The sequence below is a fragment of the Erythrolamprus reginae genome, chromosome 2 (assembly GCF_031021105.1).
Source record: "Erythrolamprus reginae isolate rEryReg1 chromosome 2, rEryReg1.hap1, whole genome shotgun sequence".
In the NCBI taxonomy this organism is placed as follows: Eukaryota; Metazoa; Chordata; class Lepidosauria; order Squamata; family Dipsadidae; genus Erythrolamprus; species Erythrolamprus reginae.
This window is the reverse complement of record NC_091951.1, coordinates 184,293,177-184,307,793: the sequence shown is the minus strand read 5'-3', so window position 1 is coordinate 184,307,793 and position 14,617 is coordinate 184,293,177. Positions and strand designations below refer to the sequence as shown.

The 14,617-nt window shown below is 41.4% G+C and overlaps 1 protein-coding gene across 1 annotated transcript in view; it reads right to left on the bottom strand.

Moving 5' to 3' along the window:
* Positions 1-2,439: 2,439 nt before the first annotated feature.
* Positions 2,440-14,617, bottom strand: part of AVIL (advillin) — a 67,042-nt gene continuing 54,864 nt past the window's right edge. Inside the window, exons 17-20 of the mRNA XM_070740726.1 lie at positions 9,463-9,651; positions 8,116-8,184; positions 5,855-5,965; positions 2,440-3,007 (exon numbers count right to left, since the gene is read on the bottom strand). Coding sequence (XP_070596827.1) covers positions 2,894-3,007; positions 5,855-5,965; positions 8,116-8,184; positions 9,463-9,651 — 483 coding nt within the window. The 3' untranslated portion in view covers positions 2,440-2,893. The remainder of the gene's footprint in view (positions 3,008-5,854; positions 5,966-8,115; positions 8,185-9,462; positions 9,652-14,617) is intronic.

The window sequence follows — 14,617 nt, the reverse complement described above, 5'->3', positions numbered from 1 at the left end:
ACTCACCAAGCTAGATGAAATAGCCAACAAATAGGCTCAAGATCCAGAAGGATCTTGGCAGACTTGAACACTGAGTCCTATCCCACAAAATGCAGTTCAGTCATGAGAGTAGTAAGGTCATACATTTGGGCAAGAAAAACCAAATGCAGTACATGGCTCAACAGAGGGATCTAAATGTCCTAATGGACAGCAAGTAAGAGCCAGCAGTGTTCTTTGGCTCCCCCAAAAAGCCAGTGTGATCCTGGCCTTCATCAATAGAGTAGTATCAAGATCATGTGACGCATTAGTATCATTTTATACTGCACTGGTAAGACCACACTTGAAATAATGAAATACAGTGTTCCCTCGATTTCCGCGGGTTCGAACTTCGTGAAAAGTCTATACCACGGTTTTTCAAAAATATTAATTAAAATATATTTTCCGTTTTTCTCCCCTATACCATGGTTTTCCCCGCCCGATGACGTCATATGTCATCGCCAAACGTTCGTCCGCCTTTAATAAATATTTTTTTAAATAAACTTTAATAAATAAACATGATGAGTAATAATCTAAATGGTTGCTAAGGGAATGGGAAATTGAAGTTTAGGGGTTTAAAGTGTTAGGGAAGGCTTGTGATACTGTTCATAGCCAAAAATAATGTATTTACTTCCGCATCTCTACTTCGTGGAAATTCGACTTTCGCGGGCTGTCTCGGAACAGATCCCCTGCGAAAATCAAGGGGACACTGTACTGTGCTCAATACTAAAATAATGTTGAGACTCTAAAAAGGAGTACAGAAAAGAGAAAGAAAGATGATTTGGACTGGAAGCTAAATCATGCGATGAATGGAACTGGGTGTGTCCAGATCAAAGATAGGCAAAGTTGGCTCTTCTATGACTTGTGGACTTCAATTCCCAGAATAACTGAGCCAATCATGCTAGCTCAGGAATTCTGGGAGTTGAGGTCTACATGTCATAGAAGAGCCAACTTTGCCTACCCCTGATCTAGACCAATGAAAAGGAGGACTAGAGGTGATATGCTGGCAGTCTTCCCATATTTGAGGGGCTGCCACAGAGAAGTGGGGGTCAACCTATTCTCCATCATTGGACCCGGATTGTGGGGGCAAAATGCTGGCTCTGTTAAAAAGTGCTATTGCTAACATTGTAAGCAGTCCTGAGTCTTAAGGAGAAGGACGCCATAAAAAAAATAGAATAAATGAAAAAAAACCAATCAAAGCACCTAAGAGCAGGACAGAAATGATGGATGAAAACAGAGATCCAATCTAGAATTAAGGAGAAATTTCCTATCATTGAGAATAATTAATCCATGGTATGGCTTGTCTCCAGAAGTTGTAGATGACCCATCATTGGAGGCTTTTAACAAAAGATTGGGATTGCCTGGAATGGAATGAGTGTGCTGCTTGAGCAGGCGGTTAAATCAGAAGACCTCCCTTCCCACTCTGTAATTCTGTTATTTTGTGGCCAATTCTTGCATTCATGACCTTCACAGTCTGTTAAAAAAAGGAAATGTGAAGTAAGATCCTATACACAATTGCTGTTAGTCAATGCTATAAATGGCAGGTCCTGAAACTTATGAGCAACTTAGAAGGCTGAAATATATATATTTTAAAAAATGTATACTATTAAAAAAATACAGCATGTCAACAGAAATTAGCTTATTCCATTATTTAATTTTCTGGGCTTTATATCTGGCATTCCCTTCAGGTGCTTAACGTAGGTTGTACTGAGAATGTGTGCCTGTCCCACATCATTAAATCCAGTCATGAAAAGTAAGTAAGATGCTTATTTCTTGCCCAGCCCTAAACTCCAATTGTTCATTTTATTAATGGGTAATACAAATTCGCACATCATTTTTAAAATGTGCAAAGGCAGGAACAATCAGCTTGCTAAACTGCTGAAATGAAGCATCTATAATCCAGGGCTCTTTGCATGCAGCCTTAAAGGCAAGTCTATGAATCACTGGATAGTCTCGGGTACCCATCCCAATAGCAATAGCATTTAGACTTATATATCGCTTCACAGTGCTTTACATCAGTGTTTCCCAACCTTGTCAACTTGAAGATATCTGGACTTCAACTCCCAGAATCCCCCAGCCAGCATTCGCTGGCTGGGGGATTCTGGGAGTTGAAGTCCAGATATCTTCAAGTTGACAAGGTTGGGAAACACTGCTTTACATCACTCTCTAAGTGGTTTACAATGTCAGCATATTGCCCCCCACCCCACCCCAGCAATCTGGGTCCTCATTTTACCAACCTCAGAAGGATGCAAGGTTGAGTCAACTTTGAGCTGGTCAAGATCGAACTTCTAACAGTGAGCTGAATTAGCCTACAATACTGAATTCTAACCATTGTGCTGCCACAGCATAACCATTAGGAATAGGTCTCCCTTTCACAGTTCCAATATTCCGGGAAAATAGATAAGGCTCAGAACAAATAAGGTACTATTCACATATTTAATGATGATCGTGTAACAGTACATGCTTCAAAGCAGCAGCCCTGCCAAAAAGCTTGGATTTCCAGGGGTCAACCCAGTTTCTATTTATTTATAGGATAGATATTTGCCTAAAGCACAGCACCAAATTACTAGTGGATCTGACAAGTTTCTGCAGTTCAGTTGACTTCACCAGCAGTGGCTTTTCTGCTAATGAAGCCTTGTTAGAGAGTGGATATTTCGTTGACAGCAGCGGGTAAAATAAACTTCCTGGGCAAGAGCAGCCTTTAATAGATTAAAACAACTTTCTGAAGTTACTTAGGCCCAATATGGATACCCTCTTAAAAGAAAGGCAGCTCCTGAAGCAAGCGGTTTCTGGACTTGACTCCTTCTTGAATTCAAGAGAAACCCAAGAATGATGGATCCCACTCTGGAGTTTGAGAAATGACACGTTTTCCTTTTACTCAGAAAAGACCCCTGTCTTTTTTCATATGAAGTTGTTTCCAAGTAGGAAGGGCAGCGAACTTTTCCCGGGGGATTCCAAAGACTCTCATAAAATCATCATCAGACAGGAAATTCTATGGATGGCGAAAAATAACAACAGATGAGTAAGAAGGATGAGGCTGTAGCAGAGTGTAGAAACAATGGTATTTTTCCCAATTAAGTTAAAATTAGCTCTACAGATCCCACCAGACTAAATTAATCATGCTGATTGCTTTTAAGAGCCTTACTTTGATTACAGGAAGAAACCACATTGGATAGACTATTGAAACGTAAAGGGCTTACCACACTGAACATTATGCACTGAAAAATGTAACTTGATGCTGTTTAGAATATGGTTGTCATGAGAACTCTTTGGCAAAAATGGATTGAGATAATGATAAAGGAATTAACACGTGCTGAAGGAAAAATAAGCTTTCAATGAGAGGGCTAGAATCCTTCCTGGTATGCTAATTTTGCAGATGAATGAGAACTGGGGAGATATACTTGGCATTGAGTTGCAATTCAAGCTTCTGAAATTTGTTTGTTTGTTTGTTTATTATTTACTTATTTATTACTGTGTGGGCTACCTTTGAAAAGTGTTCGGAAACTCCAGATCGTGCAGAATGCAGTCGCGAGAGCTATTGTGGGGCTTCCAAGATCTGCCCACGTTTCGCCAACACTCCGCGGCCTGCACTGGTTGCTGATCAGTTTCCGGTCACAATTCAAAGTGTTGGTAATGACCTATAAAGCCCTACATGGCATTGGACCAGAATACCTCTGGGACCGTCTTCTGCCGCACGAATGCCAGCGGCCAATCAGGTCCCACAGAGTTGGCTTTCTCTGGGTCCTGTCGATTAAACAATGCCGTCTGGCGGGACCCAGGGGAAGAGCCTTCTCTGTGGCGACCCCGGCCCTCTGGAACCAACTCCCCCCAGAGATTCGAATTGCCTCTACTCTTCCCACCTTCCGCAAGATGTTGAAGACCTGTCTATGTCGCCAGGCATGGGGGGAATAATTATCTCTTCCACCCACTACTACCTTTTTTCCTGACTGTAATACATGAGAATGGTATGATTGTGCAGTAATGATTGTTTTTAACATCTATGGATTTTAAATTTCATTTTTGATTTATATTGGATTTGTACTCTGTATATTGTATTATTGTTGTTGTGAGCCGCCCTGAGTCTTATTTATTTATTTATTTATTTATTTATTTATTTATTTATTTATTTAGCTAGTTAGTTAGTTAGTTAGTTAGTTAGTGTTCTGTCTGGGTTCCCCAGATGCCAACACCAACTAAAAAGAGTAGCCAGACACGCTGGTAAAAAGCAAAGTCATTTTATATCTTTGAAAACAAACACAGATAACAAAAACTGTTCTTACAAACTGGAATGCTGTGAAGCTTCACAGAAGAGTCACGACGGCCAGACAATACAACAGGCTTCTTGCTGGCACACACACCACTGTAGATAAGAAAACCCACGCCTCCCCCAAGTTTTCAGCCTTCGAGGCCACAAGCCAGAATCAAAGACGCCAAGGATCGAAGCAAGGTCACAGGACTCCCAAAAGACAACTCTCCACAATACAGGAAGGGCGGGCCTGCCTTTTCAACCTTTCTGAGGAGAACCACACCCAAACCCAGCTGTTGTCTATTAGGGATGAAAATACCTGGCTAATTGTCGTTGTGCTGCCCTTCTCTGCCTCATATCTATGATGGCTTGTGCGTTCTCATCTAATGACTCCAGGCTACTCGCTGGGGAGAGCTCCCCCCCGGGGGTCTCAAGCTGTTCCCCCTCCTCCTCATCCTGACATTCCTCTTCCCCGTCTGCCTGGTCCTCCTCCTCCTCCTGTTCCTCGTCCTCCCCCTCTGAGCATGGAGCCGGCAGAGTTCCAGCCGTTCCCTGAGGAGCCTCAGACTGAATCACAACAGTTAGTTAGTTAGTTAGTTAGTTAGTTAGTTAGTTAGTTAGTTAGTTAGTTAGTTAGTTAGTTAGTTATTGGACTTCTATGCCGCCCTTCTCCATAGACTCAGGGCGGCTCAAAACAAGATAAATACATATTATAAAAATAAAGCCTATCAGAAATCCAAAACCTAAAATGAATCTAAAATCCTGATACTTAAAAAAACACTCATCCACATTCATCCCATCATAATATATACATTCACATCATCGGCCAGGGTAAGATGTTAACATTCAATGGCCCCAAGCCTGCCGGCAAAGGTGAGTTTTTAAAACCTTATGAAAGGCCAAGAGGGTGGGGGGCAGTACTAATCTCCAGAGGGAGTTTTCCAAAGAGCTGGGGCTGCCACAGAGAAGGCTCTTCCCCTATGCCCCGGCTGGCTGACGGGACCTGGAGAAGGCCAGTTCTGTGGGACCTGACTGGCCGCTGGGATACATGAGGCAGAAATCCCTGTGTGTGTGTATTTGTGTACGTGTGTACGTGTGTACGTGTGTATGTGTGTGCGTTTGTGTGTCTTAAGTCCAAGTTTATCTCTTAATCTGGTGTTTCAGAAGCCTGACATGTTACCAGGTATAACCCAAAATATTTAGAGCTGATTAGAGCAACCATGAGAATTAGGAATATACTTACCTGCGAGTCTAAAATAATCCTGTCCAGTGGGATCACTATTTACTACTGGCTCTGTGGGCAGGGCTTTGTGGGTGTGGCAGGGGAAAGTTACTGAAAAATTCCCATTTCCTCCTGATCAGCTGGGATTCGGGAGGCAGAGAATAGATGGGGACAGGGACAGTCAGAAGTGATATTTACCGATTCTCCAAACTACTCAAAATTTCCACTACCACTTCTCCAGAACTGTTCAGAACCTGCTGAATCCCACCTCTAATCCTGCCCCTCAATTTTAAAACAACAAACATACCATTATGGAATCTTTGAGGCTAAGCCTGGTTCTCAGTGCATGGCAAATGCTCGATAGGACTCACCTCCTTCTTAGCAGGATCCACATCTTCGGGTAAGTCCTCCAGGCTGGAGAGCAAAACGTCCAGAGAATAGATTGCACTCTTGCTGCTGCTCAGGGTTTCAGGTCTGTCATTCTAAACAGAGCACAGCAAATTCTTAAAAGCTTGCTGAAAATTTTATCCCCTGGACCAGTCTCCTGGTATCCTCAAAAGAAGCGGGATTAAAACTCCCAGGCTTCCCTGCTAGAATGGTTTTCCGAAACATCTAGAGGTGATTTTATTTATTCATTTGTCCAATACACAAATACATAGGAAGAAAAATAGACATGTGATAATATAAAAGAGGGTGAAAGTGAGCATAGAGGAGAAGATATATGAAAGGAAGAGAATATATAAGATAGGTGAAAGAAAGGAAAGACAATTGGACAGGGGACGAAAGGCACACCAGTGCTGGACAGCAGAGAAAAGACATTTGGTCTAAGAGCCTGGAAATTGTTAGTAAACAGATGAAAGGTCACAGGTTCCCCATCCCTCTTCTAGCCTAATGTTTGCTGGTGCAAACGTTTTGCAAAGATTTAGTCAGATCTCATCATTAAGTACCAAATGGGATTTAAAGAATAAGGATTACCTTTTCTATCCCTTGCTCTCTCACTGTTTTAGGTATGCAATGTTCTCTCCTGCTGATTCTCTGCTTTAGGGGCAAGTGGTGCCCGATGCAGAGGTTAGGTAGAGTAGCTGGTCCCTGGTAAAGGTGTTGTGGGGGGGGGGAGGCGGTAATAATAATAATAATAATAATAATAATAATAATAATAAAGCGCCCGACTGGTGATGAAGTATGAAATCCAGCATAGTGATCTCGTTTGCTGTGTATTATTATTATTATTATTATTATTATTATTATTATTATTATTTCAATTTCCTTCACCCTGGTAAAGGTGTTGTGGGGGGGGAGGTGGGAATAATAATAATAATAATAATAATAATAATAATAATAATGAAGCGCCCGACTATTGATGAAATACGAAATCCAGCATAGTGATCTCATTTGCTGTGGGTTTTTTTATTATTATTATTATTATTATTATTATTATTATTATTATTATTATTATTATTTCAATTTCCTTCACCCTGGTAAAGGTGTTGTAGGGGGGAGGGGGGAATAATAATAATAATAATAATAATAATAATAATAATAATAATGAAGCGCCCGACTGGTGATGAAATATGAAATCCAGCATAGTGATCTCGTTTGCTGTGTATTATTATTATTATTATTATTATTATTATTATTATTATTATTATTTAGATTTCTATGCCATAATAATAATTTATTAGATTTGTATAACAATGAACTGTGTAGGATGTTGTGGAAACTCTTCTCTGGAAATAGATCCTTTGGTCTTAACAGGATCTTGAAATTATTCTATCACAGCTGACATTTTGGAGCAGCACACAAGCTTAGAAATAGAAATGACTTTTGCCCAGGAAACTCAAAAACATGTCCACAATCCAAAGCATTCTTCACTGAGGAACTGCAGAAGCTAAGAGGAGATGGGTAGAGGAAGGTGAACAGAAGCGCATTAGCACCAGCCCAGTATCCTACATAGATTTATAAGACTGCAGCAGGATTCAGTATGTAACTCATAGGCAAATCATGTTTTTAGTTTCCAGCATTTCCTATTTAAAGGATCTTAGGAATCAATTTCTAAGAAAGCCTCTCTATCTGAGGTCCTGGAGAGCTACTATAGAAAATACAGGAACGTATCATCTCGGATCACATATGTTCCTTTTGTATTATTTATGATTAATATGAATATTGATTGTTTCCTCATTGCTTGTTTGTACCGTATGACAATTACTAAGTGTTGTACCTCATGATTCTTGACAAATGTATTTTTGTTATATGTGCAATGAGAGCATATACACCACACAAACCCCTTGTGTGTCCAATCACACTTGGCCAATGAAGAATTCTATTCTGTTCTGTTCTGTTCTATTCTGTTCAAATAGACTAAACTAAACTAGACTAGACTAGACTAGACTAGAACAGAACAGAACCGAACAGAATAAAACAGAATAGAACAGAATAGAATAGAATAGTAGCATCTAGTACCCTCCCATAATGCCTGTTATCTTTTGGGCACCAGGGTCTAGCAACATCTCCATCTCTGGGCTCATAGGATCAGTGATTGGATATGACTGAAATGCAGCAGCTTCTAATTTATCTTCCAGCCAGCTCGTTAACTATGGGCAGCGGTTCTCTCAAAATAACACCTGCAACTTACACTTGCAATTCTGATAACTTCATTGGCATCTCTCAGTTCCTTCTTCAGCTGCTCGTACGTCTTCCCTTCCTGCAAAAAACACAAAAGCCCAACAGTTAGAGAGTTATTTTGCCATTCAATATGAGTGCTGGGAACTGAGCTTATGATATACACACAGAGGAGAGTCCATCTACCAATCTGCACTACACCTGGTCACACACCAATTCAAGAGGTGCTTCCTCCCATTGAAAAGAATGGGAAGGAACATCTGCACTGGCAGTCCCCTATTACAGGAATATTGTGCTGGAATGATAAATTAACCTTTGGAATGTTCAATATAGCCATCAAATGTTGCATTAGGTCTGGAACAAATTCTTTTTCAACATGAAATGTAGAAATTCTATGTTCACCAAACAAAATTTGGACATACAGGCAGTGAAGGGCTACCAAAATGTTTACTACCACACTATGGGCGTAGCTTATACAGGACGCCCTGCGTTTTCTTTCAACCTCTTTCAGTGCAAATTGGGTGCTCTGGGGTGGAGCTCCATTTTCGCTACCCCACTGCGTTCCACCCCATCCGGGCAGTAGCCCACCCCTGCATACAGGTATGGTTTCTAATACGTTACACATAATACTCTGAGGAAGATGGGCAGTTCTCAAATAGGATAAATGAATAGATAAATATTTGTAACACTTAATGTCCAAATACGCAAAATATTTGCTTTACTCATTTTAAAAAGTCATATGCTGATGGCTTCTAATTAAATTTTATTTATTTATTTATTTATTTTATTGGATTTGTATGCTGCCCCTCTCCGGGAAGGCTCGCAGCATATACAGAAAAGCAAGAATAATAGCAATCCAATTAATACATTAAAAGCAATCTTTAAAATTCTAATTAAAAAGAAAAAAAAAGCATTAATATCATTCATTCAACAATCACACTAAAGCATTCATTAAAGCATTCGAATATTCTAGGGCTGAGGTAATGATCCTCAAAAATCAGAAATGATGTGTTTTAGATATATTATAGCAGGGGTCCCCAACCACCGGGCCGCGGACCAGTACCGGGCCATGGGGCATGTTGCACCGGTCCGTGGAGTCAGCAGCTGCCGGCCCTCATGCCGCCACCCCCTCCCTCCAGCGCTTCGCCTCCTGCCGGGCAAGAGGGCTTGGGAGGCAGGTTCTGCCGGCCACAGGGCAATGGCGGGAAAGAGGGGCGGGGAGGACCAGCACCCCCATGCTTAATCCCGCCCCCAACCACACCCCTTTCCGCCCCCACCGGGCCATAGAAAAATTGTCTTGCTGAAACTGGTCCCTGGTGGAAAAAACGTTGGGGACCACTGTATTATAGTGTTCACTTACGCTCCATTTGTTAGGATCCCAAGCCAGGAACCAACCAGTGAAGTTGGGCGGTTCAAAACCTTGCTTAATCACTAGGATGGGAGTGTCGACCTCCCTCCCACTAGGGTGGGTTTGCAGGTATTCCTGAGCAGTTGCCAATGCCTCCTTCTTCTCAAGCTCATTGGCTTCTTTGCCAACCCACATGAACACCTGATTAGAGGGAAAGAAGAGAAGAGTAGCAGTTTTCCACTAACTTGAGCAAAAGACTAAACCTTTAGCTTGGAAATGGTGAGAGTTAGGAATTCTTCTGCTGAAACAAGACTCTAGTTAGATGTGAATTTTAAGCCTGTTGAGTTTTAGGACCAGTGCTCTAGGGTTAGTCTATTGCAGTGTTTCCCCACCTTGGCAACTTGAAGATATCTGGACTTCAACGCCCAGAATTCCCCAGGCGCTGGCTGGGGAATTCTGGGAATTGAAGTCCAAATATCTTCAAGTTGCCAAGGTTGGGAAACACTGGTCTATTGTAATAAAAAAAAGAAGAAGAATCTGGTAACATCTCTTCTAACTAACACATCTTATTAAAAGGCACGAAATGTAATGCCTAGGTGGATACACTAAAACCGCATTTTAGTGTAAATTTCAGCAAATGCATAGGTGGATACACTAAAACAGCATTTAAATTAGGAAGTGGTCAGGGGAATACAGATTGGTTATATAGGTTGGTTACAGATTACATATGAGACCAATTATACCACCTAGTATCATATAAATTACCAATTCTATTAAAATGTCCATTGTGTTTATTGAAACATTGAGATTAATCTCTAAGTGGAATGAGAGTTTTCTTTTTGGGGGGGGGGGGGGGTTGTGAATTTTTTTATAATTTTTCTTCTCCAATCACGTGTACAGAAAAAAAGATACCATTAATTTCAAATTAATTTACAATATATCATTTGTGCAATTTTGGTATACACAGATTAACCAATGCCACCTCCTTACGATTTAACATCTGGACGAAAAAATAATTATTCCAATTCATCATATGAAAAAGAAAAGTTAAAAAACTGTATACATTTTAGGCTGTTACTATTCTTAATCACATCGAATTAATTAGAATCAAAATGTTTCAATTTTCTCAAAAATCTCCTCCATATCAATTTTCATATATACTTTAAACCCTCTTCCATAATAAATGCCCTTTAAAATAAAAGAGAAAAGAAAAAGAACCTTAAGGGGAAAGGAAAGGAACAAATATTTCCAATTATCTCCCACACGGTATTTAAATTACTAAAAAAAAAAAGCGAAAATATATATAGAGGGGGCAAAAAAAGGCGAACCCACCATATAGTATAATGAGAGTTTTCTGAACTCTCGTACTTCAAAAGATTTCAACATATTTTTTCCCTCCCTTCCCTACCTCATTGCCACTTAAATCCTACATCTGTCTATCTACTCCATGCTGAGATTACAGGAAAATCTGAATGGGTCATTCACAGTCAATAAAAACACTTTCCCCAAGTTTTTATATTTTTCCACTCATTAGCTGAAGGGCTATCAGTTGTGAACTCTTGTGATAGGATATCTTGGCCTTCTCATAAACTAAGGGAGCAGGGCCATAACATTTCCCAAAAAGCAGTTATACGGGCAGACATAAGCCAGCCCAATTCTCTGAAACCACGTTTTTCCCCTCCCTGAATCATTCATTCATTCCCTGAAGTGAGACAGTGTCATATAAAAATAAAATCATGTGACAGACACTGAGGGAAGCTATAAGGAAAGATATGGAAGCTTTAAAGAGTCGCAAGCAGGGACTGTCTTTGTCCTACCACATAGTTCAAAGCATGGTTTGCATTGACTGGATACAGTAGAAATGTCCATGCTATGTCAGACTGCGGGTAGTCCTTGACTTATGACCACAATTCAGGCCAAAAGTTCTGTTTCTAAGCGAGACAGTGGTTAAGTGAGTTTCACTTCATTTTTACGACCTTTCTTGCCATGGTTGTTAAGTGACTAACACTGTAGTTGTTAAATTAGTTCCACGGTTATTAAGTGAACCTGGTTTCCCCATTGACTTTGCTTGTCAGAAGGTCGCCAAAGGGGATCAAGTGACCCTGGGACATTGAAATCATCACAAATATGAGTCTGTGGCCAAGTGTCTGAATTTTGATCATGCGATTGTGGGGATGCTACAATGGTCGTAAGTGTGAAAACTGGTCCTAAGTCACTTTGATCAGTGCCATTATGATTTTGAATGGTCACTAAGCAAACGGTTGTAAGTCAAGGACTAACTGCATAAGAGCTCCACCTTCCTTCCTGAGGTCTGCCAGCTGCTCCTGTAAAACTTTAGAAGCACAGAAAAACTAGTGACAACTACACCCTGCCCTAGACAGTTTATTTATTTATTTATTGTATTTGTATGCCGCCCCTCTCCGTAGACTCGGGACGGCTAACAACAGTGATAAAAAACAGCATGTAACAATCCAATACTAAAACAATTAAAAAAACCTTATTATAAAACCAAACATACATACAAACAAACATACCATGCATAAATTGTAAAGGCCTAGGGGGAAAGAATATCTCAGTTCCCCCATGCCTGACGACAGAGGTGGGTTTTAAGAAGCTTACAAAAGGCAAGGAGGGTGGGGGCAATTCTAATCTCTGGGGGGAGTTGGTTCCAGAGAGTCGGGGCCGCCACAGAGAAGGCTCTTCCCCTGGGTCCCGCCAAACGACATTGTTTAGTTGACGGGACCCGGAGAAGGCCCACTCTGTGGGACCTAACTGGTCGCTGGGATTCGTGCAGCAAAAGGCGGTCCCTGAGATAATCTGGTCCGGTGCCATGAAGGGCTTTAAAGGTCATAACCAACACTTTGAATTGTGACCAGAAACTGATCAACAACCAATGCAGACTGCGGATATGTTATGGATATATTAACCAAGTTACCTAGAAATGCAATGAGCTATGCCTAAAGCCCAGCTGCTGTGGTCTAGAGGTGGAGCTCTTGCCTCACACAATCAGGAAGTTGTGAGTTTGATCCTAGGTAGAGGCAGATGTAGGATCTCCTGCTTGGGCAGGGGGTTGGACTAGATGACCTGCAAGGTCCCTTCCAACTCTGTTAATCTGTTATTTCATTGTATATCCTACTTGTCCTTCATGAAGCCTATGTCAGAAAAGCTATTTTTGTTATCTTAGAAGCTTAACATTTTGAGCATGAGGATTCTAGGTCAGGCTAACCCACCTCCCTTTCCACCTCTTTCTAAATATCTTGCATTTGAGAATTGAGGATTGTCTGCTATTCAAGGTTGTACATTGTTACCTCTACTTACGAACTTAATTCGTTCTATGACAAGGTTCTTAAGTAGAAAAGTTTGTAAGAAGAAGCCATTTTCCCCATAGGAATCAATGTAAAATAATAATGTGTGCGATTGGGGAATAGTGTGTGCGATTGGGGAAACCACAGGGAGTGTGGAGGCCTGTTTCCTCCCAGGAGATTCCTAGAGAGGCCCCATGGAGGCTTCGCCATGTCTTTTCCGGCCCTGTTTCCTCTGAGGAGATTCCTATAGAGGATCCACAGAGGCTTCTCCCCGCCTTTTCTGGCCCTGATTCCTCCCAGGAGATTCCTAGAGAGGCCCCACGGAGGCTTCTCCCCATCTTTTCCGACCCTGTTTCCTCCCAGGAGATTCCTAGAGAGGCCCCCCCGGAGGCTTCTCCCCACCTTTTCCACCCCTGTTTCCTCCCAGGAGATTCCTAGAGTGGCCCCACGGAGGTTTCTCCCTGCCTTTTCCACCCCTGTTTCCTCCCAGGAGATTCCTAGAGAGGCCCCACGGAGGCTTCTCCCCACCTTTTCCACCCCTGTTTCCTCCCAGGAGATTCCTAGAGAGGCCCCATGGAGGCTTCTCCCTGCCTTTTCCGGTTACAGTTTCAGAGGCTCAGGTTTGTAAGTGAAAAATCGTTCTTGAGAAGAGGCAAAAAAATATTGAACACCCGGTTCTTATCTAGAAAAGTTCACAAATAGAGGCGTTTTTAAGTAGAGGTACCACTGTACTCAATCCTTAACACTAATATTCATTTAAGGCTTTATCCTCCATGATTTTGTGCATCCCCTCAAGTTGCTACCGGTATGGATAAGAACGCCACACCAGTAGCAAAAATTACACTGCATGCGCAGCTTCACTTCTCCTGCGTGTCCCGGCCTGGTTTGCTTCTGCGCGTGTGCAGGAAACAAAATTTTGTGAGTGCGTGTGCGTGTGCGCGCGTGCACAATTTCTGTAATTTTTTACTTCTGTGCATGCACAGAAGCAAAAAAAAATTGCTGAAATCTCTCTTGCGTGCACACATTCCCCTTGTGGAATTTTGCTTCCTGCACATGCGCAGAAGCCAAAACTTGCAGGAGAAGTTAAGCTGCGCGCACAGCACACCAGTCGGGGCAGGAATGGGAAGTCGATCCAAGCTTGTAGCCATCAATATATCTTGTGACATGTTGTTTTAGTTCAACAGAGGTACATTACAAAACTCCTTGCATTTAGCTTCAGTGGAGTGAAGCGCTTTGCATGCTCTAGATGGGAATATTTGAACATCGGAGTTTACATTTAGCTAAATTGTCACCTCAACCTCTAAACTATTTATGTATCCATGTATGTAACTTCTATCTATCATCTATCTTTCATGTATTTTAGAATACAGTGGCACCTCTACTTAAGAGCTTAATTCATTCCGTGACCAGGTTCTTAAGTAGAAAAGTTTGTAAGTAGAAGCATTTTTTCCCGTAGGAATCAATGTAAAAGCAGCCGACCCTCTGGAATCAACTCCCCCCGGAGGATAAGATTGCCCCCACCCTCCTTGCCTTTCGTAAACTCCTTAAAACCCACCTCTGTCGTCAGGCATGGTGAAATTGATTCCCCTGGGCCGTTTCCATTTTATGTATGGTTTGTATGAGATGTATGGTTGGTTTTTATATTAAGGGTTTTAAACTGTTTTAATTATTGGATTTGTACTGTTTTTGTTGTTGTGAGCCGCCCCGAGTCTTCGGAGAGGGGCGGTATACAAATCTAATAAATAATAATAATAATAATAATAACAACAACAACAACAATAATAATAATAATAATTTATTAGATTTGTATGCTGCCCCTCTCCGAAGACTCGGGGTGGCTCACAGCAATGATTAAAACAATA